The sequence below is a fragment of the Lethenteron reissneri genome, chromosome 4 (genome assembly GCF_015708825.2).
Source record: "Lethenteron reissneri isolate LAM-NWPU_2019-01 chromosome 4, ASM1570882v1, whole genome shotgun sequence".
In the NCBI taxonomy this organism is placed as follows: domain Eukaryota; kingdom Metazoa; phylum Chordata; class Hyperoartia; order Petromyzontiformes; family Petromyzontidae; genus Lethenteron; species Lethenteron reissneri.
The window spans coordinates 2,096,319-2,120,653 of NC_083782.1; the positions used below are offsets into that span (position 1 = coordinate 2,096,319).

General features: G+C 45.7%; 1 protein-coding gene and 1 long non-coding RNA gene across 3 annotated transcripts; one reads left to right on the forward strand and one right to left on the reverse strand.

Moving 5' to 3' along the window:
- Positions 1-907: 907 nt before the first annotated feature.
- On the reverse strand, positions 908-14,809 carry LOC133349110 (uncharacterized). The gene is made up of 3 exons (XR_009755890.1): positions 14,713-14,809; positions 9,698-9,779; positions 908-1,111 (listed from the first exon to the last, which is right to left on the reverse strand). It is a non-coding gene; the product is annotated as an uncharacterized LOC133349110 (long non-coding RNA).
- MAD2L2 (mitotic arrest deficient 2 like 2) lies at positions 4,241-24,189 on the forward strand. 2 transcript variants are annotated; one of them, XM_061562289.1, is made up of 9 exons: positions 4,241-4,261; positions 4,433-4,545; positions 8,701-8,819; positions 15,177-15,248; positions 15,378-15,478; positions 15,960-16,054; positions 16,932-17,005; positions 17,715-17,807; positions 21,580-24,189. In XM_061562289.1, the coding sequence occupies exons 2-9, from the start codon at positions 4,512-4,514 to the stop codon at positions 21,616-21,618; spliced, it is 627 nt and encodes a 208-aa protein (XP_061418273.1). In that variant the 5' UTR covers positions 4,241-4,261; positions 4,433-4,511; the 3' UTR covers positions 21,619-24,189. The 2 variants fall into 2 exon arrangements, with proteins under 2 accessions (XP_061418273.1, XP_061418265.1); XM_061562281.1 differs by lacking the exon at positions 4,241-4,261 and having other exon boundaries at positions 4,270-4,545.
- The last annotated feature ends 146 nt before the right edge of the window (positions 24,190-24,335 follow it).

Here is a 24,335-nt window from a genome sequence, read left to right on the forward strand (position 1 = left end):
AGGAATCGGAAGACTCGGGTCACCGGGTTCGTAGCGAGCACTGCAGCTAACCACAATAACCACCGCTCTTCCCCAGACATGTGGCTCACGTGGTCACCACAAAACTACCGGGCAACCTGGCATTTAGCATTGTAGGCATCGGTCCAATTTATATGGCATTTACTCCTTATATGTTGCCATATTCCGATTTGTACACCTTGGACTGCATTACTGTACTGTATATGTAAAATTACGTGAAAATGTACCGGATTAGGCAATTCATATCTGCGTGTAATCACCCTCCCACAGTTAAACCGCCGATTAGCACGGTTGGCTACGTACAGCGCGAAAGAAGTTCATACAGACAAACCTTGTCAGGCAGGCATGGCTGACATGCTGTATCCCCTAAGGGGGTCTGGGGCCATCAATTTAGTGGGCACGCAAAAATCTGTCAAAACTTGACCCCTCCCCCCCTCCCTGTACGCACGCGCACTTTTTACACCCCCCACCCCCCACCTGCGTACGTTCGCCTAACCCCCCCCCCCCCCCCGAATCCTATAGAACGGCCGATATTTAATCCACGCAGAAACGAGCAAGGATTAATCATATTAACGTATTTAAGCAAACAGACAGTCCACCGCCGGCTGCATTAAAGGATTACGTTGCGTACCTTGGCCACTTATTTTGCTGAGCTGCGTGATAGCTGCAGTCAGGGGCACAAACGTGACACCTCTCCCACAGTCCCACTTCTCCCAGCAGGACTTGTTGTCTCACAGCTAAAGAAACTGAACTGTGGCTCATTTGAAGGCCAATGTAGACAAATTATTATCGAGGCTTCATCCCCCTCCCGTTCCCTATGCGTACGTACATTATCAGTAGACCCCCCATACGCAAGCGTACGCATTTGGGTTAACCCCCCTCCCTCCTCCATGCGTACGTACTAAATGGATGGCCCCTAAACAGCGTGTGCTGCAGGGGATACAGAACGTGCTGCGATGTCGTACTGAATATTTCCATTGCTGTAAACGAGGGATGAGCATCACTCCAATGCTCATTTGAGCAATAAATACTTTGACTTTGACATGTGCTTTGAGAGATGGGATCCGATTTCATCCAATGCAGAATTTGGGGCCTAGAATGAGAGCAGATAAAAATAAACAGTCCATTAACCACCCGAAGGTACAAGACGACCCTTAAAATAGCGGCTATAAGAGCCATCAATCAATGGACAGAGCATTCGTGCCTTCAGATAAACTACACGCACATACTACCGTGTGCAATTTTTCATTTTTAGCACTCGAAGGGGATTGATTCGATTGGTGGTGCTCTGGAAGTGGCACAATGGTTTGCATATACTGTACTGTTACAAGTGGTCAGCAAATTTTTGACAACATATTGAAAGTAACCAGAGTCTCATAAAGAACTCCTCTTATCCATGACCCTATTACCCATGACTCCCCTTTTCCTCGGGAACTGAGGTCCTCGAAAGCTTATATAACTAACATCACATTTGAGCTTGACAAATGACGACAGGCCACTTTTTACAGCTTAAACTTCTGTACAGTGCCTGCGTTTTCTGGAAACGGGTCTAAGTCCGTGGGCGAGGCATTGGAACGCCACAATACCCGATTTTGGCAAACTCACCAAACTTGACATTGTACGTGTTTGTTGGGGTTTTTTTGTATTTCCTCATTTGATGACAAAGTGTCTGGGAACAAAACTGAGCAATTCCGTGTTCTAAGTTAAACGTGACGTTGGTACGTGTTGTTGGCTTTTCTTTCGTATTGCCTCATCTGATGACAAAAGTGTCTTAAGAACTAAAAACTGTTGAGGAAAATGGCGAGGCCCTGTCCTCCGTTAGAGTACTGGGGAGAATTGTCCTGACTTGTCCAGGGGTCAAATTTTTTCTACGGTAGGTCCAGTGAGTTTGTAACTGGGAGGCTAAAGGTTTACGCAGGAACGTGGGGGTTTATTTAAGGGTGATTCTGAATGGGGCATTGGGTTCTGCAGTATGCCTCAGACCCATATTTAGGCTTTTCTGTGTGTAACATTTGCAGTACTGCGTGTAATAATGCAATAGCGACAGCTCCTCTTATCTATCATAATGTGGGAGACTGATATCCCGGATGCTATTATCCACAGGGTCATCCGTGAATTTACTCCAGTTACCTGCACAATTTTTGTTGTTGTAAATACTCGGAATAGGGCCGTGGAGCCAACGTCTTCCACGGATAAGAGGAACTGCCGGTAATAGGGTCACGGATAAAAAAGCTCTCTCCAGTAATTTACTTTTATCAGGAGAGCGTCACTGAGTGAGAATTCTCTTTTCCATGAGGGTGCCGTTATTAGGATGCTTGGCATCATTGTCGTTCGTGGTGTAAATCATTTGGAAATCATGAGTCCGAGGGAGATGTGCGCCTTGGTGTGAAGACTGAGTAAAACTGGAAGTGGTCAAGTGGCAAAGCGGTCAGAGAATGAACCGCTGAGAAGCGAGGTTTATAAATCTGGGCAGACACACATGAGTCAACTGGGCTTTTAAGTAATGGGTAATAAGTTCATGGTCTCAGCCCATTCACCAAATGACTGACTAAAAAAAACCCCATCAGATTCAATTTAGTTTTTACTTTCGTTAAATCCCAGCTGTGTGAGTAATTTAAAAAAATTCGTTTGGCATGCGATGGATTTTTTTTTCTTCCAACAGGACGTGGGAATCTCAAAGTAAAAACCTATGGGTTTGTTAAACGACAACCGCTAAACCGGTAACCCGTTCGTAATGATCGATTACGGTTAAAAATAATAATCAGGAACTGGCAATCGTTTCCTGCGGAATGCCACAGGAATCAATAATGCCCCCAAGTGGTCGTCGCGAACGTACAAACGGGCACGGCATGTGCGGCTCTGACGGGGCTGGCAGCAGCAGCAGCAGCCGCGGCACTTGCGCGTCGAGACGACCTCGGCAAGTGTCCGAGCACGTGGTGCGTTCGTTTTTCTCGGGTCAAGTTGCAAGGCGAAGGGGGGGGGTCAAGGTGGGAATGGCCCCACCCGCATGTCGATGTAGCCTTTGGGCCAATGTTGGCCTCACGTGTGTTGTTGTTGTTGTATTACTGGGCTACCTGTGTTTGTTTTTGTTGTATTACTGGGCTACCTGTGTTTGTTGTTGTTGTATTACTGGGCTACCTGTGTTTGTTGTTGTTGTATTACTGGGCTACCTGTATTTGTTGTTGTTGTTGTATTACTGGGCTACCTGTGTTTGTTGTTGTTGTATTACTGGGCTACCTGTGTTTGTTGTTGCTGTATTACTGGGCTACCTGTGTTTGTTGTTGTTGTATTACTGGGCTACCTGTGTTTGTTGTTGTTGTTGTTTTACTGGGCTCCCTGTGTTTGTTGTTGTTGTATTACTGGGCTACCTGTGTTTGTTGTTGTTGTATTACTGGGCTACCTGTGTTTGTTGTTGTTGTATTACTGGGCTACCTGTGTTTGTTGTTGTTGTATTACTGGGCTACCTGTGTTTGTTGTTGTTGTATTACTGGGCTCCCTGTGTTTGTTGTTGTTGTATTACTGGGCTACCTGTGTTTGTTGTTGTATTACTGGGCTACCTGTGTTTGTTGTTGTATTACTGGGCTACCTGTGTTTGTTGTTGTATTACTGGGCTACCTGTGTTTGTTGTTGTATTACTGGGCTACCTGTGTGCTGGCGATGAACGGCTGGTGCCCGGAACGTCGCCTGTTAGTTGCTTGTTTTTATTTATTTTATTACACGCGTTTTATTAACTCACTCTGTTGTTATTGTCGTATCCTCAAATCTTGTAACTCTGTTTTAACCCACTTTCCAATGTGGTATCGACTGCAAACTTGGTATACTGATGACAATACTATATTCTATCATAAAAAAATTGTTTAACAATCTTTTTTATATGTTATGTTTCGGCTTGGGTCTAATTGTCCACGCTCAACTCACGTTGCCTGTAAATCACCACGGCCCCTTACGTTATGGCAAGCTTCGGGGCCACTTCCTAGAGTCGTAGGGTCCATTTAATAAAAGCGTGTTTTTAAAAAAGTGTTTTAAATATTACTTATTATTTAAGGCTACAACACAGTGTTGTTGACTAATGTGTTTTTTTCCCTTCTATTTGGCGATGAGGCGTGGTGGTATTGTGCCAAAGGCGTTTGAAACGTGGTTATCGTGCCCTCTCGTGGCTGCCAGGCTCCATGAACACTCCACGTGTTCAGCCACGTGGGCGCTCTGCCCCCACCCCTCCCGGGACAACGCCAGCTACGTCCGGGTTAACAACACACGCCATGCGCGCACTTGTTGACAATCCATTGCTGGAGAGTGGGCCCTTCATGCCGTCTTGGGGGCGATTGTTTGACCATACTTCACCAGTCCGGGCCGTATGCCGCTCTGCATTTTTAATACCACTTCATCGTAGTGCGTTTGATTCCCCTCTAAGCAGGTGACCGTGCAGTACTGGACTCAGCAGAGTGCAGCTGCTGCTGCTGCTCAAGCCGACCTCTTCATCATCAATCTCAGACATGAGCACCCGCCAAGACGGGAATCACACGCAGGGTAAGAACCGAAATCCATCATCACGTTCACCAACCACCACCACCACCATCGCCTCTCGCGGCGGATATAAAAACAAATGTAGTTCCTGTATGAAACGATACGAATAGGTTTTAGCCTTTCTAGCGATAAAACAGGAGGCGTTAAGACGTACAAACACCAAATAGAAACATGTTGCAAGGAATCGAGTTGCCGCATAAACCACAAAGTACTTGTGGTGAACATGCAAACAAACATTGCTCTGACAATTATATATAGACACGCATTGTCTGAAACTGATTGGCCTACACCAGAGACGGCAACCTTCATGGCCTATAGTATCACCAGTGTCAGACCAGAGACCAGCAGCCTTCTTCATGGTCTATAGTATCACCAGTGTCAGACCAGAGACCAGCAGCCTTCTTCATGGTCTATAGTATCACCAGTGTCAGACCAGAGACCAGCAGCCTTCTTCATGGTCTATAGTATCACCAGTGTCAGACCAGAGACCAGCAGCCTTCTTCATGGTCTATAGTATCACCAGTGTCAGACCAGAGAGCAGCAGCCTTCTTCATGGTCTATAGTATCACCAGTGTCAGACCAGAGACCAGCAGCCTTCTTCATGGTCTATAGTATTACCAGTGTCAGACAAGAGACCAGCAGCCTTCTTCATGGCCTATAGTATTACCAGTGTCAGACCAGAGAGCAGCAGCCTTCTTCATGGCCTATAGTATCACCAGTGTCAGACCAGAGACCAGCAGCCTTCTTCATGGTCTATAGTATCACCAGTGTCAGACCAGAGACCAGCAGCCTTCTTCATGGTCTATAGTATCACCAGTGTCAGACCAGAGAGCAGCAGCCTTCTTCATGGTCTATAGTATCACCAGTGTCAGACCAGAGACCAGCAGCCTTCTTCATGGTCTATAGTATTACCAGTGTCAGACAAGAGACCAGCAGCCTTCTTCATGGCCTATAGTATTACCAGTGTCAGACCAGAGAGCAGCAGCCTTCTTCATGGCCTATAGTATCACCAGTGTCAGACCAGAGACCAGCAGCCTTCTTCATGGTCTATAGTATTACCAGTGTCAGACAAGAGACCAGCAGCCTTCTTCATGGCCTATAGTATTACCAGTGTCAGACCAGAGAGCAGCAGCCTTCTTCATGGCCTATAGTATCACCAGTGTCAGACCAGAGACCAGCAGCCTTCTTCATGGTCTATAGTATCACCAGTGTCAGACCAGAGACCAGCAGCCTTCTTCATGGTCTATAGTATCACCAGTGTCAGACCAGAGACCAGCAGCCTTCTTCATGGATTACAGTATCACCAGTGTCAGACCAGAGAGCAGCAGTCTTCTTCATAGCCTATAGTATCACCAGTGTCAGACCAGAGACCAGCAGCCTTCTTCATGGTCTATAGTATTACCAGTGTCAGACCAGAGAGCAGCAGCCTTCTTCATGGTCTATAGTATTACCAGTGTTAGACAAGAGACCAGCAGCCTTCTTCATGGCCTATAGTATTACCAGTGTCAGACCAGAGAGCAGCAGCCTTCTTCATGGCCTATAGTATTACCAGTGTCAGACCAGAGAGCAGCAGCCTTCTTCATGGTCTATAGTATTACCAGTGTCAGACAAGAGACCAGCAGCCTTCTTCATGGTCTATAGTATTACCAGTGTCAGACCAGAGAGCAGCAGCCTTCTTCATGGCCTATAGTATCACCAGTGTCAGATCAGAGACCAGCAGCCTTCTTCATGGCCTATAGTATCACCAGTGTCAGACCAGACACAGCAGCCTTCTTCATGGTCTATAGTATCACCAGTGTCAGACCAGAGAGCAGCAGCCTTCTTCATGGTCTATAGTATCACCAGTGTCAGACCAGAGAGCAGCAGCCTTCTTCATGGTCTATACTATCACCAGTGTCAGACCAGAGAGCAGCAGCCTTCTTCATGGTCTATACTATCACCAGTGTCAGATCAGAGACCAGCGGCCATCTTCATGGCCTATAATATCACCAGTGTCAGACCAGAGAGCAGCAGCCTTCTTCATGGTCTATAGTATCACCAGTGTCAGACCAGAGAGCAGCAGCCTTCTTCATGGTCTATAGTATCACCAGTGTCAGACCAGAGAGCAGCAGCCTTCTTCATGGTCTCTAGTATCACCAGTGTCAGACCAGAGAGCAACAGCCTTCTTCATGGTCTCTAGTATCACCAGTGTCAGACCAGAGAGCAGCAGCCTTCTTCATGGTCTATAGTATCACCAGTGTCAGACCAGAGAGCAGCAGCCTTCTTCATGGTCTATAGTATTACCAGTGTCAGATCAGAGACCAGCAGCCATCTTCATGGCCTATAGTATCACCAGTGTCAGATCAGAGAGCAGCAGCCTTCTTCATGGTCTATAGTATCACCAGTGTCAGACCAGAGAGCAGCAGCCTTCTTCATGGTCTATAGTATCACCAGTGTCAGACCAGAGAGCAGCAGCCTTCTTCATGGTCTATAGTATCACCAGTGTCAGACCTGACAGCAGCCATCTTCATGGCCTATAGTATCACCAGTGTCAGATCAGAGAGCAGCAGCCTTCTTCATGGTCTATAGTATCACCAGTGTCAGACCAGAGGACAACACCAAAAGGCGGACAGCACAAGGACAATTCCACTATGAGGGCATTTATCGCTCGGCGTGAGCAGCTGCAAAATGGGACCTTTTTGCCAGTATCAAAGTATGAAAGAATAAGAATAGGTTTAATAATAGTTTGTGTACCCTTTTATCTGGCACAAAACTTGACACGATAATTGGTTTTTTACCCTTCTATCTGGCAACAAAACTGACACCTTTTTACAAGGGATCATGTTTGCATTAACCACAATACCTGTGGTCAAAATGCAAAAAAAAACAGCACTCTGATAATGTATGCATTGTCCTTGAAATTGATTGGTCCACACCAGAGACAGCTTTTCTTAGAGCCCAGTCTCATACGGTGTTCGACCAGATGACGCCAAAAGGCGCACAACTCAAAGACAACGCACCATCAGCGTATTGAGAGCTCGGGTAATCATTTACATCATGAGACCTCCTTTGCCAGTAGCAAAATATAATAATAGGTTTATAATAATAGGTTTTAAAAAACTATTATATTTTGCTACTGGCAAAAGAGGTCTCATGATGAAATAAGAAAATTGGTGTTACGCATTCTGGAAATAAAACAGGTGTTAAGATGTTTAAACACCAAATAGAAAAACTTTTGCAAGGAATTATCGGAGCATGTTTTTGTTTGCATGTTCACCACGAGTACGTGTGGTTAATGCGAACTGGTCACAGCCATAGGAATGTGGAATGTTGCACCCCACTGGCTAAATGGTAAAAATTTTCCTCTTGATAAAAAAAATTGTCCACCCTCATCATGTTCTGTCGTTGCATCTTCATCATCACACTGGAGTGCATTGCATTCATAATAGCCATCAGTCAGGATTAATTCACTGCTAGATGAAGGCCTCTTGGAGTTGCAATCCATCTGAAGCCTGCGCACAAACGCATTGCATCGCTCCATCTCCGCGTAAGACGTCCTCTGGGGGCCTAGATCTCGCCAGTAAACATGTTACGTTGGGCCAACGTTGATCCAACGTTCCATGGTTGTGTTATTGACACATGTTGAGTTTGTTTATTTAGATTGTTACTGTTTGTATGTATGTTGAATTTCTTTTGCACTGTACGTCGCCAACTGCGCTAATCAGCGGTGCGGGGGAAGGACAACAAATGAAACACAAAAAGCAGTTCTAAAGAAATGAGTTTGTCAATCGAGATGATGAGTTAAAAGTGCGTAGCTCCAGTGGCTTCCTAATATCGGAAGGAAGAGCGTTCCAGACGGCCGCAGAAGCGCATCCGAAAGCGCGCGATGCGGTGACCATCTTTGTTCGATGGTGAGCCAGAAGCTGCTGTGAGGATGGCCGGAGTTCGTGTGATGATGGTTTATGCTCCTTGACGAGATCAGCACGGTATTGTGGTTCATTCGTGGCAAGCACTTTGTGTGTAACGAGTGCGAGCTTGTGATGAGTGGTGCTGGTCACCCACCCCCTCGTGTGCCACAGTGCTGGGCCCTTCATTGGTGCTACTGGCGAGCAAAACGTGGCCCCCAAGAGTCTTGCTAAGGCTACACACGGGGGATCTCTTTGTCTTTTCTCCTTCCAGTGGCTGCAGACATCCTCTGCGAGTTCCTGGAAGTTGCCGTCCACATGATCCTCTATGTGCGGCAACTTTACCCGCTCGGCATCTTTGAGAAACGCAGGAAGTACAACGTGCCCGTGCAGGTACATTGCCAACGATCCCTTATTGTAACCTCAATGTTTTTTTAAAAAAACTTGCTTATATAATGAATGTATTTTTGTGTTTCCCCCCTCTTCCTGTAATTGTTCCCTTTTGTAAAATGAGATGATGCATAATAGAGGTTTTTTTGTGGGTTAGATCGCGTAAATATAAGTGTGTCGTTAAACCTGCCACCACCCGACACAGCCAATTATTAAGGGTTGTCACGTAAACAAGAAGAGCCAATTAGTTACTAGTTGAGCACACCGGTATGTTGGAGAGTAAACCCACAACATTTGCAATTAAGATAATGCAGCTGGGAGAATGAGAATGCTTCCTGATGGGAATACCTCCGTGTCACCTTCTCTTCACTCACATTCGCGTCACCTTCACTGACATTTCGCTGAGCCAGGGTCACTCTTTGCAAATTAGACTATCTTGGTCCCTACGAGTTTCCAACACCTGGTTAAACTCAAAAAATATATACACTTGAAATTTCGATGTAAAGCTTTCGTGACTGCAGGGATTCATATTCTTGGTTCTTTTGGTACGTGACTTTACTGAAAGAACCAAGAATATACACTTGAAACTTTCGTTTTCCTCATCTTCCTCACCGTCCCTTAGCTTAGTGTCCCCACAGAGTATGAGAATCATAGATAAGTAAAAAAATGTCATATAAATTATTGTTCTAAATTGTATATAGTTTTTTAATGGGTGTTTATAAATGTACGCAACTGTTGTAATCGCGATAAGTCAAGCAATATGTGCAGTCTGTGCTGTCTGGTTGCCTGGGTGAAAAGTGATGGAGCCATGTCTGAACCCAGTCCTGGTCAGCTGGTTCAAACACACAATAGCAAACAGATTTATAATTACTGTAACTTACTTAGCCCTCTGATGGGTATTAGGGCTGTACCGTGCCTTGTTCGGAATGATGTCCGACGTTTCGGGCCATGTGCTGGGAACTCCTTTAGGGAATGGAAACATCAGACATCATGCCAAACCACACACAGTACACAAGACAGCACAAACACATCACTGATTTAGATTAATAAAAGTGTTAAAAAATGTATAAAGTGTTAACTTCCTTCCAAACAAACATTCTACTCATGAACAGATTATCAATGTAAACGGCACGCATCTTTTAAAAATCTTTTTGAAATGATCTCAATCTGGATGTGGTGAACACATTTCAATTTACAACAGTGAATACGTTCCAGAATGTTATCAAATGACAGTTATAATTAATCACGCGTGAGCAATCTACCAAAAACGCACCCCGCTCTGTCAAATCGCTGGAAGCTAAGCAGCAGAGTTGAACCTGGATAGTACAGTGGTACCCCGGAGATCGGACTTAATTTGTTCCAGAAAGCCATTCGAACACCAATTTGTTCGAACACCTAATTATTTTTCCCCATAAGAATAAATGTAAATGACATTAATTAGTTCCAGACAAAAGAAATCTCTCATTATAAAGCATTTTTATACGAAGTTTACAGTAATTACATGCATAAAAGCATACAAAAAAACAATAAACAATAAATAAATGGAATAAATGAATAAATATGTAATGGGTTCAATTTAGGCGCACACACTTCTTGGGAGGCAACACTCATTTATTAATTAACACAACGTTTACTCAACAGTTACTCTTACTCTACACATAGGGTGGTGACCACCGACCTACACTAGCTAACACACAATTGTATTTTATCCGTTCCAGCGTGACCCAGCCAGGTGGCTGCTGGCAGTCCGCTCACTGTAGGTCTTCTCTTCTGGCATCTTCACGAGGTGTCTTCATTCTTCTCAGGAACAGCCCTGCTCTGCCTTCACACCACGCTTATATCTCGTCTCTCTGGCGTGGCCGGCTCCGCCCAGGCCACGCCTCACTTCCCAGGCCACGCCTCACTTCCCAGGCCACGCCTCACTTCCCCCACCTCTGGGAAGGTCCGGATCCCTCCAGCACGTGACCCCCCAGGCACCCCCTTGGGGCCCCCAGCCCTCGTACGGGCCAACACAGTAGTGACCGTTCTGTCACTACATCACCCCCCCCTGTATAAACACACAGCCGTCCCCGGCTGTAACACAACTGTGAACATCGAAAAGGTGTGCCTCCGAACCAGCAACATCAATAAATGACCGGCGACCGATAAGAAATACAATCACGTAATATATACAGAATCGACGAGGGTAAAAGGGAACCGCATAGAAAACGGGGAATTAACAACAAATATACATGAAAACCGGCTAACCCACTTACGCTCCATCACAGCCCCCCCACCGTTAGAATCACGCATGCAATGACAGTCACCCGTTAGCACCCCCCCGCCTTTCCGACGTGGCGTCACAACCAGTAGCACGCGTCGGCCATATCGGGGGGGGAATTTCCATGTTACCACCCCACCGCCTTTCCGACGTGGCGTCACAACCAGTAGCACGCGTCGGCCATATCGGGGGGGGGGGGGAATTTCCATATTACCACCCCACCGCCTTTCCGACGCGGCGTCGCAACCAGTAGCACACGTCGGCCATATCGGTGGGATTTTAACCCAGTCTCTCTCCAAGACTCGCATCGCAGCATATAGCTGTACCGACCGAGCTGAGACGACCCAGTCTCTCTCCCAGACTCGCATCGCAGCATATAGCTGTACCGACCGAGCTGAGACGACCCATCGTTCACTCACTGCACAACATGCACCCTAACAACTGAGGGAAACAGTCTCAACGTAACAGGCCAACTCCACCCGAACCTTACGAATCTCCAGCCCACTGTTTCAACGCGCCTCAGAGGGTCTCAACCTCCGAGCCGTCAGGTCAAGCCGTCAGCCATAGCATGACGGGACCACCCTCCCTGAGCCATGTGAGCGCACAGCCCACAAGTCTAGACAAGCCACAGAGTGTCTCGATCTCTGGGCTGTCAGGTCAAGCCGTCAGCCATTGCATGACGGGACCACCCTCCCTGAGCCATGTGAGCGCACAGCCCACAAGGCTAGACAAGCCACAGAGTGTCTCGCTCTCCGGGCTGTCAGGTCAAGCCGTCAGCCATTGCATGACGGGACCACACACTCCGAGCCATGTGAGCACACAGCCCACTAGGCTAGACATACCACGGAGTGTTTCAATCTCCGGGCTGTCAGGTCAAGCCGTCAGACACAGCATGACGGGACCACACTCCCTGAGCCATGTGAGCACACAGCCCACTAGGCTAGACATACCACGGAGTGTTTCAATCTCCGGGCTGTCAGGTCAAGCCGTCAGACACAGCATGACGGGACCACACTCTCCGAGCCATGTGAGCGCACAGCCCACTAGGCTAGACATGCCACGGAGTGTTTCAATCTCCGGGCTGTCAGGTCAAGCCGTCAGCCATTGCATGACGGGACCACACTCTCCGAGCCCTGTGAGCGCACAGCCCACTAGGCTAGACATACCACGGAGTGTTTCAATCTCCGGGCTGTCAGGTCAAGCCGTCAGCCATTGCATGACGGGACCACACTCTCCGAGCCCTGTGAGCGCACAGCCCACTAGGCTAGACATACCATGGAGTGTTTCAATCTCCGGGCTGTCAGGTCAAGCCGTCAGCCATTGCATGACGGGACCACAACGTTCATGTTAGACACGCAACACTCACTGGGCCATCCTGGTCAGGATCTGCGCCCCAAGATAAGTGACAGCCAGCACCACAATTCCAAGTCCCTGGCAGCATGTCACCATCGCAATTTAACACCATCACAACACATACCATTTGAATTATGATCCCCCACAGAACTGATCCAATGCCGAACAGGTACGCACAATTTGTGACGATCCCGAATATTCAATGGTCACAACAATACACCTCACATCCCGTATCCGTACACATCATCTCCGAGACTCGCATTGCAGCAATGCAGCTGTACCAACCGAGTGGAGAGAGCAACGCAATTTGACGGCAATTAACGGAAACGCACCCCCGATCCATGTAGAACACAAGGAGCATTCCCGCACAAAAGACATCATCTGTGCAACAACGGACAGGAACCAACCAGTGAGTTTGAAACAAACCGAACCTGTAATTTCAAAATCCCCTTCAACATTAACCATGGGACTCAGGGCATTCGAATAAAAAAAAAAAAATACACAAACGCCAAGAATCGCCGAATTGATTAATACAGTATATGCAGTATACGAAGTTCGTACAATCATTTGGCGCAATGTTCCATCCAGTCCCCACATGGCAACACACACAATCAATACTCCAGACAATCCGTACATAGTAAATAATCACCAGCAAGTACCCAACAGTCCATACACTGTTAACAATTTCAAGCAAAGCTCCATACGGTCTGTACATTGGCAACAATGACGATCAAAGTTTCTGACAGTTACAAGTGACAATCACGAGCGAAACTCCATACAGTATACACAATAACAATGGCGATTTCGCAACACAACGATGTAACAACACGAGTCATTAACACGGCAACATACAGGATATCAACGGAGCTCGGGACACCAACAACGAATTAATCATTAACTACCCCCAGAAGATACCGATCTCGACGCCGTAATTAACAACAAACACTGGTCGCCGCGTCAATTTCTCACGCACACAACCGGACGAACACGTTCCGCAACCCAGCGAGTAAAAAAAAACCCGCGATCGCAACCCGGCACACGCAAGATGGGTGAAGTTATTATTATTTTTTTTATTGGGGCCGGGTGCTTGTCAAGTCACAACTCGCCTGGCAAACTGTGAATAGCGGAGGGCGGCAAGGTGGAGCACTGGAACGGCCCGAAGAATCTTTGATGGTGAACACGGCCTGCTCTTGCGAACCCATCCACCTCTCGCGCTCGAGCAGAAGGCTGGAACTCCCCCTCTGCAGGCGTTGATGTCGGCGGGAGCGGCATTTCGGCAGCAGGAGCGGTGTTTTGGCGGGAACAGCGCCCCGACCAGCCGCCGAAATGGCGGGAACGGCGTTTTGGCGGGAACAGCGCCCCGACCAGCCGCCGAAATGGCGGGAACGGCGTTTTGGCGGGAACCGCGCCCCGACCAGCCGCCGAAATGGCGGGCCCACCGCGTGGCCCGCATGCCCGGGCCTCCCCCGCCAGCCACCGCAGCGACAATGGTGTCCTCTCGCCGCGGCTCCGTCGCTCCGTTCCCGATGGCGGCGAAGCAGCAGTGCGATGCAAGTCCCGCCGCTCCGCGTGCAGCGCCATCTCTCTCTCTCTCTGTCACCGGGGCTGCCATCCCCGGGGCTGTCCGAAGGACGGTCGTCACACCATCCCCGTCGTACGAAGACGTCCAGATGAGTTTTGTATTTGTTTTTCGTGTGCCCATTTTACTTCCCTAGGATAACACCTAGCAATATTTATTTTTCCACAACTTCTGACACCAAATGTAATGGGTTCAATTTAGGCGCACACACTTCTTGGGAGGCAACACTCATTTATTAATTAACACAACGTTTACTCAACAGTTACTCTTACTCTACACATAGGGTGGTGACCACCGACCTACACTAGCTAACACACAATTGTATTTTATCCGCTCCAGCGTGACCCAGCCAGGTGGCTGCTGGCAGTCCGCTCACTGTAGGTCTTCTCTTCTGGCATCTTCACGAGGTGTCTTCATTCTTCTCAGGAACAGCCCTGCTCTGCCTTCACACCACGCTTATATCTCGTCTCTCTGGCGTGGCCGGCTCCGCCCAGGCCACGCCTCACTTCCCAGGCCACGCCTCACTTCCCAGGCCACGCCTCACTTCCCCCACCTCTGGGAAGGTCCGGATCCCTCCAGCACGTGACCCCCCAGGCACCCCCTTGGGGCCCCCAGCCCTCGTACGGGCCAACACAGTAGTGACCTTTCTGTCACTACAAATATATGGAATAAATTAAATAAATGAACATTGAACTTTACTTTACCTGTAGTAAGGAGAGTTGATGGCTTGAATGGAAGGTGGTGAGGAGGAGGAGGTGGTAAAACCTTTGTCTGGGCAGGCGTCATGCACGCTGCCATACGAAATTCGGAGGTCGAACGGCCAATCGCGACTTGAAAGGACCACCATACGCATTCGTGACCGACAGCAGAGGGCAGTGCAGAACATCCGTTGTCCCATCGGCACGCTGCCCACCTTCACTAATCCGCACCGACCAGCACGGTGAAGTGTGGCCAATTAACCTCCGCGTGACCCACACGGCATGGGTAGGCACTCATCCAGCAGTGCATTAACTAAAGGCCTCGGATTCTTTTGCTTCCTGACCCACACCGGGCAGGCTCGGCACAGCGCGCCGGCACGGCTCAAAAGGAGGTTTGAGTTGCTTCCGTGTGAATCACAGTTGCAGTGCGGAATGTATAAAGTGTCAACAGTTGTTTTGTTTGTTTGCAGATGTCTTGCCACCCAGAGGTGAACAAATACATCGAGGATACTTTGCACTGCATTCGGCCTCTGTTTGAACAGGTGTGTTTTGGAGTGTGTGGTTACACACCACAGTAACAGATTGACATTATATGGTACTACACATGCACTTGCTTACCTGCCCTAAGTGCGTTTACATTGTGGGGTTCCATTGCCTTTCCGCAACGACAGAATGCCGTGGAGCAGTTTGTGGTGGCCATTGTGAACAAGGAGAATAAGCCGGTGGAGCGGTTTGTCTTCGAGATATCGCCACCCAACGTTGCGTCGCACAGGTAACCGTCACGATCATTGTCGTTGCCCATGATCAATCCACTGCTACGTAAAGGCCACTTCCAAGCCATCACCATCCCTTGCAGTCTTGTGATCTATCAATCCACCTAGAATCTGCACACGAGCTGTAACAGCTTGAAATGTATATGGATTGTAACGTTGCTAAGTCAACAACTATGAAACAACAAATACTGTATTCTTGTTGAAAATTATTTACCTAGGCCGGTGTGCCCAAGTCTTTCTGACCTTGAGTTTGCCAATTATCTTCAGTTTTTTTTCATCATGATCAGGCACCCTGCTTTAAGAAAGTCCCTGCACATAAATAGGAAATTGTCCATGCTGGAGAAAACCCTGTGAGCTTACCTGTTGAAGATAACCGTGATTTGGTCATGCGTGCACATAACAGATCGCACGCATAAAGGATGCACACCTCATGGTTGGAGCTCACTCGGTAAGCCTGCACTGTTCTTGCCCCATTGGCAGCTTAGATGAGATGCTGACCGGGCTTGAGAGAGCTCTACGAGCCTTCCTGCTCAAGATCAGCGTGGCCGACTCCATCCTCGAGGAGAACCCTGCAGGTGCTCTTCCACCGAGGGTCACCATTATACCTTCGACTTTAGCCCTTTGCCCGGCTGTTCAGCACATCGCATTACGCAGCTGCGCGGTAACATGTTGCGTTGCGGTGGTGAGATGTTAACTACCTCGCCCGGTATACATGAGGGTCGCGGGTTCGATCCCGACCCTGACGCCTGTTGTATATTTGGAGTTTGCGTGTTTCTCTGCCCCCGTGGTCGTGTGGATTTTTCTCAAGATCCTCCAATTTTTCCCTCCACATTTATAATAAACGTGCTTTTAGAGTCTTTGACTGCTATAAATGTCCACGTGATAAGCCACTTTGTTGAACTATCATTTCTAGCCAGGTCGCCTCTGAAAAAGAGCTACATAGCTCGGTGGGCCTTAACTGGCGAACTATTTATTTATTTATTTATTTTGGTCTTCATCAGAGCCACATTGTCCCATGATATTCCAGTGACCCTTTCAATCATTGGTGATCTTGTCTTTGAAGGTCAAGAATATGCAAATAAAGCATTTGTTTGCATCAGCTGTTGTGCATACCGTAATCCAGCTGGGAGGTGGAGTGGTGGCGCAGTGGTTCGTGTACTGCGCTAAGAACCCGGCGACCTGCATTCGATTCACGGCCACGGTTCAGCATCAGTGGAGATTGATACCTGAACCAGTCCTGGGTCTGTCTTACCCTCCCTTCACCAAGCTCTACTGGGTAGAGTTGTGTAGCATAATGGAAAGGGGATTTTATTGTTTGTTGGATATGATCGATGTTTAGTTCAGCATAAGAGGAGAGATGGATAAACATCTATTGTATATCAATAGTCAAATGATGATACACATTTTCAATAACATGTGTCTGTTTTGTGTGCGATTGTATTGTTTTTATAGATTGTTCTTTCACAATATTTGTGCACACATTGGAGAACGCCATGGCGAGCACAGAGGTTGTTCAAATGCAAAAGGTAATTCTTTGCACTTTCATAAACCCCCCCCCCCCCCGACCTTACAGAGTGGCAGGTCAAGAGGCGTTTAGGAACAGGAAATTGAAACCACGCAGACGAACACTTTTTTACATTTTTTTTTTGTCAATACGTCCATCGTCAACATCAGCGCGCCGCATTATTAAATGATCGGTACGTACAGATAGGGTCACCAAACGAGTGGGACTCTTCTTAAGTCGGCGGACTGTTTTTATTCCTGCACACCCGTCAATTGTTTGGCTCTTGTAAGATTTAAAATATTGCGTGTCAGGATAAGCGATATTAAATTACACTTGCTGATTTCTGATTGCAATCAAAAATGGTTTTGTGATAAACTACACCACTGTGATGGAAATCACATGTATGAAAACAGTGGCACAAACACATTAATCTGCTAATTGAGAATAGACATGGATTGATATATATAAGCAGAACTCCATTCTGTGTCTCCACAAATACAAATACAATTTAAAAGATGTAGTCTATCAGCCAGACCATCAGCAGATTCAGGCTTGTTAAACAAATATTGCAGGATTACCAGATTTTATTGGGACTCGTATGCCATATAAAGTATGGTACCTCAATTCGATGTAACCCTAACCCTAATACAGTGAAGCTCATTGTGTTTTGCCGTAGAGCATTGACTCATCTGTTGTGTTATTTCTGTGGATGTACTTTGGCGTCTTGGAAGAGCTTTCCGTTGGTCCAAGCTGATGAAGAAGAGATAGCGATGTCTTCAGCAAGAATGGTCCCTTTGAAGACCATGTCTTCAGCCATATTTAAAGTAAGCATGGATTGGAATTCCGAACACACAGAACAGATGTGTTGTTTTGACAAAATGATATGCAACTCGCCTTTTCTCTACTTACTATCGTGAGATGCTACTCTTTAGCTATGATGATGTGTGCGAGTGTTAATGTTCGTAACCGGTCAATTTTGTATGGCTGCTTTGAGTGAAATTCTAATTTGTTTTAATCATAAAATTTGTGTGCTTTTAGTACATTGCTTATTTGACCGTCAGGTTCGCACTGACCAATTCACCCTTTCCCGTTCCAAGACGTCTGCAAGTTGCAGGGTTGGTGCCCTGTTCACCACTGAATCTAGGAACGTGCAAGCATTTAGAGGCACAGCGCCATTGTTTTTGTACTCTCCGCAAAGATCCGTAGCGACATGACTCTATGATAGCTGGCATGGCCTTGTGGGAGCCTTGGTACGTCTTTGGGGTGGAAAACGCACCGATACATGTATTGTATTTGTTTTTCTTCTGATTCGTTTGCAATGACGTACACTGATGGATAACGTACATGTACAGTGAGGGAAAAAAGTATTTGATCCCCTGCTGATTTTGTACGTTTGCCCACTGACAAAGAAATGATCAGTCTATAATTTTAATGGTAGGTTTATTTGAACAGTGAGAGACAGAATAACAACAAAATCCAGAAAAAACGCATGTCAAAAATGTTATAAATTGATTGGCATTTTAATGAGGGAAATAAGTATTTGACCCCCTCTCAATCAGAAAGATTTCTGGCTCCCAAGTGTCTTTTATACAGGTAACGAGCTGAGATTAGGAGCATACTCTTAAAGGGAGTGCTCCTAATCGCAGCTTGTTACCTGTATAAAAGACACCTGTTCACAGAAGCAATCAATCAGATTCCAAACTGTCCACCATGGCCAAGACCAAAGAGCTCTCCAAGGATGTCAGGGACAAGATTGTAGACCTACACAAGGCTTGAATGGGCGACAAGACCATCGCCAAGCAGCTTGGTGAGAAGGTAACAACAGTTGGTGCGATTATTTGCAAATGGAAGAAACACAAAAGAACTATCAATCTTCCTCGGCCTGGGGCTCCATGCAAGATCTCACCTCGTGGAGTTGCAATGATCATGAGAACGGTGAGGAATCAGCCCAGAACTACACGGGAGGATCTTGTCAATGATCTCAAGGCAGCTGGGACCATAGTCACCAAGAAAACAGTTGGTAACACACTACGCCGTGAAGGACTGAAATCCTGCAGCGCCCGCAAGGTCCCCCTGCTCAAGAAAGCACATATACATGCCCGTCTGAAGTTTGCCAATGAACATCTGAATGATTCAGAGGACAACTGGGTGAAAGTGTTGTGGTCAGATGAGACCAAAATGGAGCTCTTTTGCATCAACTCAACTCGCCGTGTTTGGATGAGGAGGAGGAATGCTGCCTATGACCCCAAGAACACCATCCCCACCGTCAAACATGGAGGTGGAAACATGCTTTGGGGGTGTTTTTCTGCTAAGGGGACAGGACAACTTTACCGCATCAAAGGGACGATGGATGGGGCCATGTACCGTCAAATCTTGGGTGAGAACCTCCTTCCCTCAGCCAGGGCATTGAAAATTGGTCGTGGATGGGTATTCCAGCATGACAATGACCCAAAACACACGGCCAAGGCAACAAAGGAGTGGCTCAAGAAGAAGCACATTAAGGTCCTGGAGTGGCCTAGCCAGTCTCCAGACCTTAATCCCATAGAAAATCTGTGGAGGGAGCTGAAGGTTCGAGTTGCCAAACATCAGCCTCGAAACCTTAATGACTTGGAGAAGATCTGCAAAGAGGAGTGGGACAAAATCCCTCCTGAGATGTGTGAAAACCTGGTGGCCAACTACAAGAAACGTCTGACCTCTGTGATTGCCAACAAGGGTTTTGCCACCAAGTACTAAGTCATGTTTTGCAGAGGGGTCAAATACTTATTTCCCTCATTAAAATGCAAATCAATTTATAACATTTTTGACATGCGTTTTTCTGGATTTTGTTGTTGTTATTCTGTCTCTCACTGTTCAAATAAACCTACCATTAAAATTATAGACTGATCATTTCTTTGTCAGTGGGCAAACGTACAAAATCAACAGGGGATCAAATACTTTTTTCCCTCACTGTACGTCATTGGAATGAAATCAGAAGAAAAACTGGGAAAGAGTTAACCGCCCACCAACCAGTCCCGGAAAATGACAGTGTCTGTTTATTTTTTTACTTGGCTGCGCAACAAATATCCTTTACGCAGAAACCCATTACGGACTTTTTTTCAGAGTTATAAAGTAATTAAATGTAAGCTGTTGCCCATTTATTATTCTCAGTTTTAAATTTCTATTAGAAGTGTTGCTTTTAGAAAGCTTCTTGAATTATACTGTAAACCACATGGTAATGTACATAACTCTATACAGTAAAACTTTGGATTGCGAGCATAATTCGTTCCGGAAACGTGTTTGTAATCCAAAGCACTCATATATCAATTGTAATCACGTGACGCTCGGCAGACAAAGCGTATACACGTACTACTCGTATTGCAAGACCTCGCTCGTTTATCAAATTAATATTTATTAAAAAAATTTGCTCGTCTTGCAAAACACTCGCAGACCAAGTTACTCGCAATCCAAGGTTTTACTGTAGTAATTTATCTGTAATCACTTAGTTATAAGTTATATTGTTTTTAAACCGTTTTTGATTTGTTTTTGTCCAATAATCTATATGTGCGTGGTGTAAATGTAATTTTCTTCTCTCGCCGTTTCATATATCCGCTTTTATCTCGGACCCCAGTGAGTTGGATATGTGATGGTGCGCTATGTTCTGTGGCTGAAACCACCAAACTCTTTGCACTGAGAAATATTTGATTCAGAGTGGAGTTTTCAAGTAGGTTGCCACAGTTCATTAATACATAAGCACCCTGAAGCACTAAATAACTGCTCCACGCATGCATTGCATTCCTGCAAATAAACGACCACTTACTACGCATGCTTTGGGAAACAATGGCATTTGACCATTTACATTTTAATTAAGTTATTGCATTTTGTGTTATGATTCAGCAACGTTCATCTCGCATCTAAGAGCAAAGATAACACGTGCACGGTCTTTTTTGTCAATCCACTGCTGGATGATGAGGGCCTTGCCACACCATGCAAGTCATAGGAGCTATACTCTTCGGTTTTTTCGGTAAAGTCACGTAGGTAAAAAACTAAATAAAATATAAATGTTTATAAACATGCGTCTCAGAAATAGCTCTCTTCATACGCTAGAGTAATTTTGCTGGAGCAGCCACCTGATGATGGAGGCTTGTGTTGCCTTCGAAACGTCGTGATTTGTTTTAATTTAGTTTTTTTCATTTTAATTTATTTTATTTTGTTTTTTATCTACATGACTTTACTGAAAAAAACAAAGAGTATGGATCCTTGCAGTCACGAAAACTTCAATTCTAGAATCATCGGGGCTATTTGACTATAAGTCACACAAGTCCTTGCGGTTTTGTCAAGGTGGGAGCATACAAGTACAGGACAACATTGCTACACTGATCTCTGTTGTCTAACATGCAACCCAAAATTGTTATGGCCTATAACAACCGCCATGCATGGTGGTCACTCAACCAAAGCACTTATCCAGGCTGAACAATGCGTAGCTTTCGAGATATGATGAGTTCAGGTGCATTATGGATGAGTAAGTAATGAGGCAAGGTAACAAAGTAACACATATCTTAGATAATGCATGTTTGGATTTTAACATTGTGGAATTTTTGTTTGTTTGTGTGGCTGCAGATGCAAATGTATGTGGAGGAGAGTTCAACCAAGACTTAATAAGAACAATAATACATTTTTATATAGCATTGCTCATACAAAATTACATCTCACAGTGCAGTACAGTACGTCCTCGGCTTACGCGGTAGATGCGTTCCTGAAAAGTGACGTGTTAAGTGAAAAATGCGTTTCACCAAAACAATCTACCCATAAATATTGTAACGATAAGGTTTGCCGAGATTCGATGTACGACTGAACGCACACAGTGAGATGGTGGGACAAATAACGGAGCGTACGCCGCCACCGCCGTGTTACTGTCTCATTCCACGTACGGAATCAGTCTGCTCAGCTGCGCAGTTTAAGAAAGTAGTTCGTCATCGACCGCACAGACTGCGTTCTAACGGGTGCGTTGTACGTTGTAACTTTATTTAAAAAAAAAAAACAGATGGGGAGCCAATGAAGGGAATTCAGGACCTCGTCATTTTAGACTGATTTAATCTGTTCAATAAGAGAATTCGGGAGACCATATGAAAGAGAACGGCAGTAAAACAGCCTGGAGGGTACAAAGGCATGAATGGATGTTTCAGCAGCCGCGTGAGTTGGAGATGTACTATAAAGATGAAAGAACATTTACAGGAAAGGCAAGATTGGCGAGTAAAAGACAGCTCCAAATCCAAAATTTGTAATTCCTTGACAAGAATCAAGTCAGAGTTGAATAAATAAAGCTTGTGGTAGAAATGTCAATGTATCTTTTGTTAACGATGAGGATACCGGTTTTCCATACTACAGTAATTCCTCGCCAACCACGAGGATTAGGTTCCTGAAAACCCTTGCGGTTGGTAAATTTGCGGTTGGTAAAGTCCAGAGGCCTATGGGAGAAAGGGGGTTAGGGGAACCACGGCCACGGTCAGACTCATCATATCTTAAGTTGCCCGTTTATTAACTAAAGGCCGAATAAAATACGGTACATTATACAATAACATAATAAAATATAAAGAAACATTACATTAACTTTACATACCTTTAATTTTAACGATGACGAGATGATAGGGGAAGGGCTCAGCCCACCGTCTTCCTCCAGGCCACAGATGCAAAGAGGAGTTGATGTTTCCAAGTGGGAGAAAGTGGATAAGGAAAAGTCGAGGACCAAGAGTAGAACACGAGAGGTTAAGAATATGGACCTTTTATAGAAATATAAAGCAATGTTGATCATAAAGATTAGAGAACCAAGCGAGAAAAGCTTCAGAGGCTCCCACACGGCTGTGTAGGCACTCGAGGAGAATAAAGCGGTCAAGTGTGTCGAAGGCAGCCGATAAATCCAGGAGAACCAAACAAGGGAGCCAGAAGATGATTCGGGAACACGCAATAGAGCAGTGTTAGTTGAATGATGTGCCCGTAAACCAGAATGCAGTGGATCATAAAAGTTCTATTTGATAAGGTGGCTAAATAAATGGATAAGCATGAAATGTTCAAAGAATCTTAGATATACTCTTTGGTTCTTTCGGTAAAGTCACGTAAGCCAAAGGCTTTTCCCACCTGATGATGGATGCTTGTGTTGCGCCTGAAACGTCGTGATTTATTTTATTTTCTACCTACGGGACTTTACCGAAAGAACCAAAGAGTATGGATTCCTGCAGTTGCGAAAGCTTCAAATCAATCTTAGATATGAAAGGGAAATTAGAAATGGGATGAAGATGTACTAAATTGTGGTAGAGTGAGTTTTTTTTCTTTCAGAATCGGGGTAACAGTTGCCATCTTTATTTAATTTAGGACAAGATGAGAAGAAATGTTTTGATTTGGGTTATCTATAGAGCAAAGAACAATAAATGGGGACATTAAAGGACCCAGTCAGGAAGTGTTCTTTTTAGGTCACGAATTATCAAACCTATCACCCTTTCATCAACAAGTGACGGGAGCTCCAAGGAGGACAGAGAGGACGAGGGAGGCCTTGATGAGTCAAAGATGGAACAATAGACGCTCTAATATCCTGCATTATATTAAAACAAATATTTCCAAATCAATTTTCTCACAAAGGGCTGCAGATGACAATGAACTCCTGATGGCTTTGACCATGTGCTCCAACCCTCGCTGCCTATAGGAATTGCCTTCCCTCTGGACTAAGCTGTCCATCTCGTCATGAATTCTGTGCACTGTAAAGTTGAGAGAACATGCAGTAATGTGGCTCTTTGCTGACTGCTGGCAAGCTGGGCCATGAGGACGACGTGGCTTTGTGGTCGGTGTTAAGTTATGGTAATGTCAAGCGGATCAAAGTATCGTTCGTGACTTGACTCTGGAATAGCTTTGGAACTCAAAATGAATGACAGGCAAAGCTCGTACTAATGCTAGGCTGGTAGACTTTTGTATTGCACGACATTGACACGTTTAAAAATGAACAACCATTGTTTTTACCTAATGCTGCACAATGTTTGCATGCATGTGGGCACGCACGGGTGTGAAAGATATAATAGATAGAAGTTTGAACACAAAACCAACAATGTATTTGTTTCATATATTTTTTTACAATACAGTGCGTGTAGTTGGTAAATACGAAGGTATAAAGAGCGTCGCAATGTGTTTAGCAATATTGTATGCTGCTGATTTCTATACAAATAAAATGCTGTGGAGATGGAGTGATGAGATCGGCTTATTTGCAGGATGGATTGTGGGAACGCAGGACCGCGTGGGATGACGCCAGCATTGGGAAGCTTTCATCCAGCATTGGACAAAACGTGGATGATGATGAACATTTCGATTTAAAACTTTCGTGACTGCAGGGA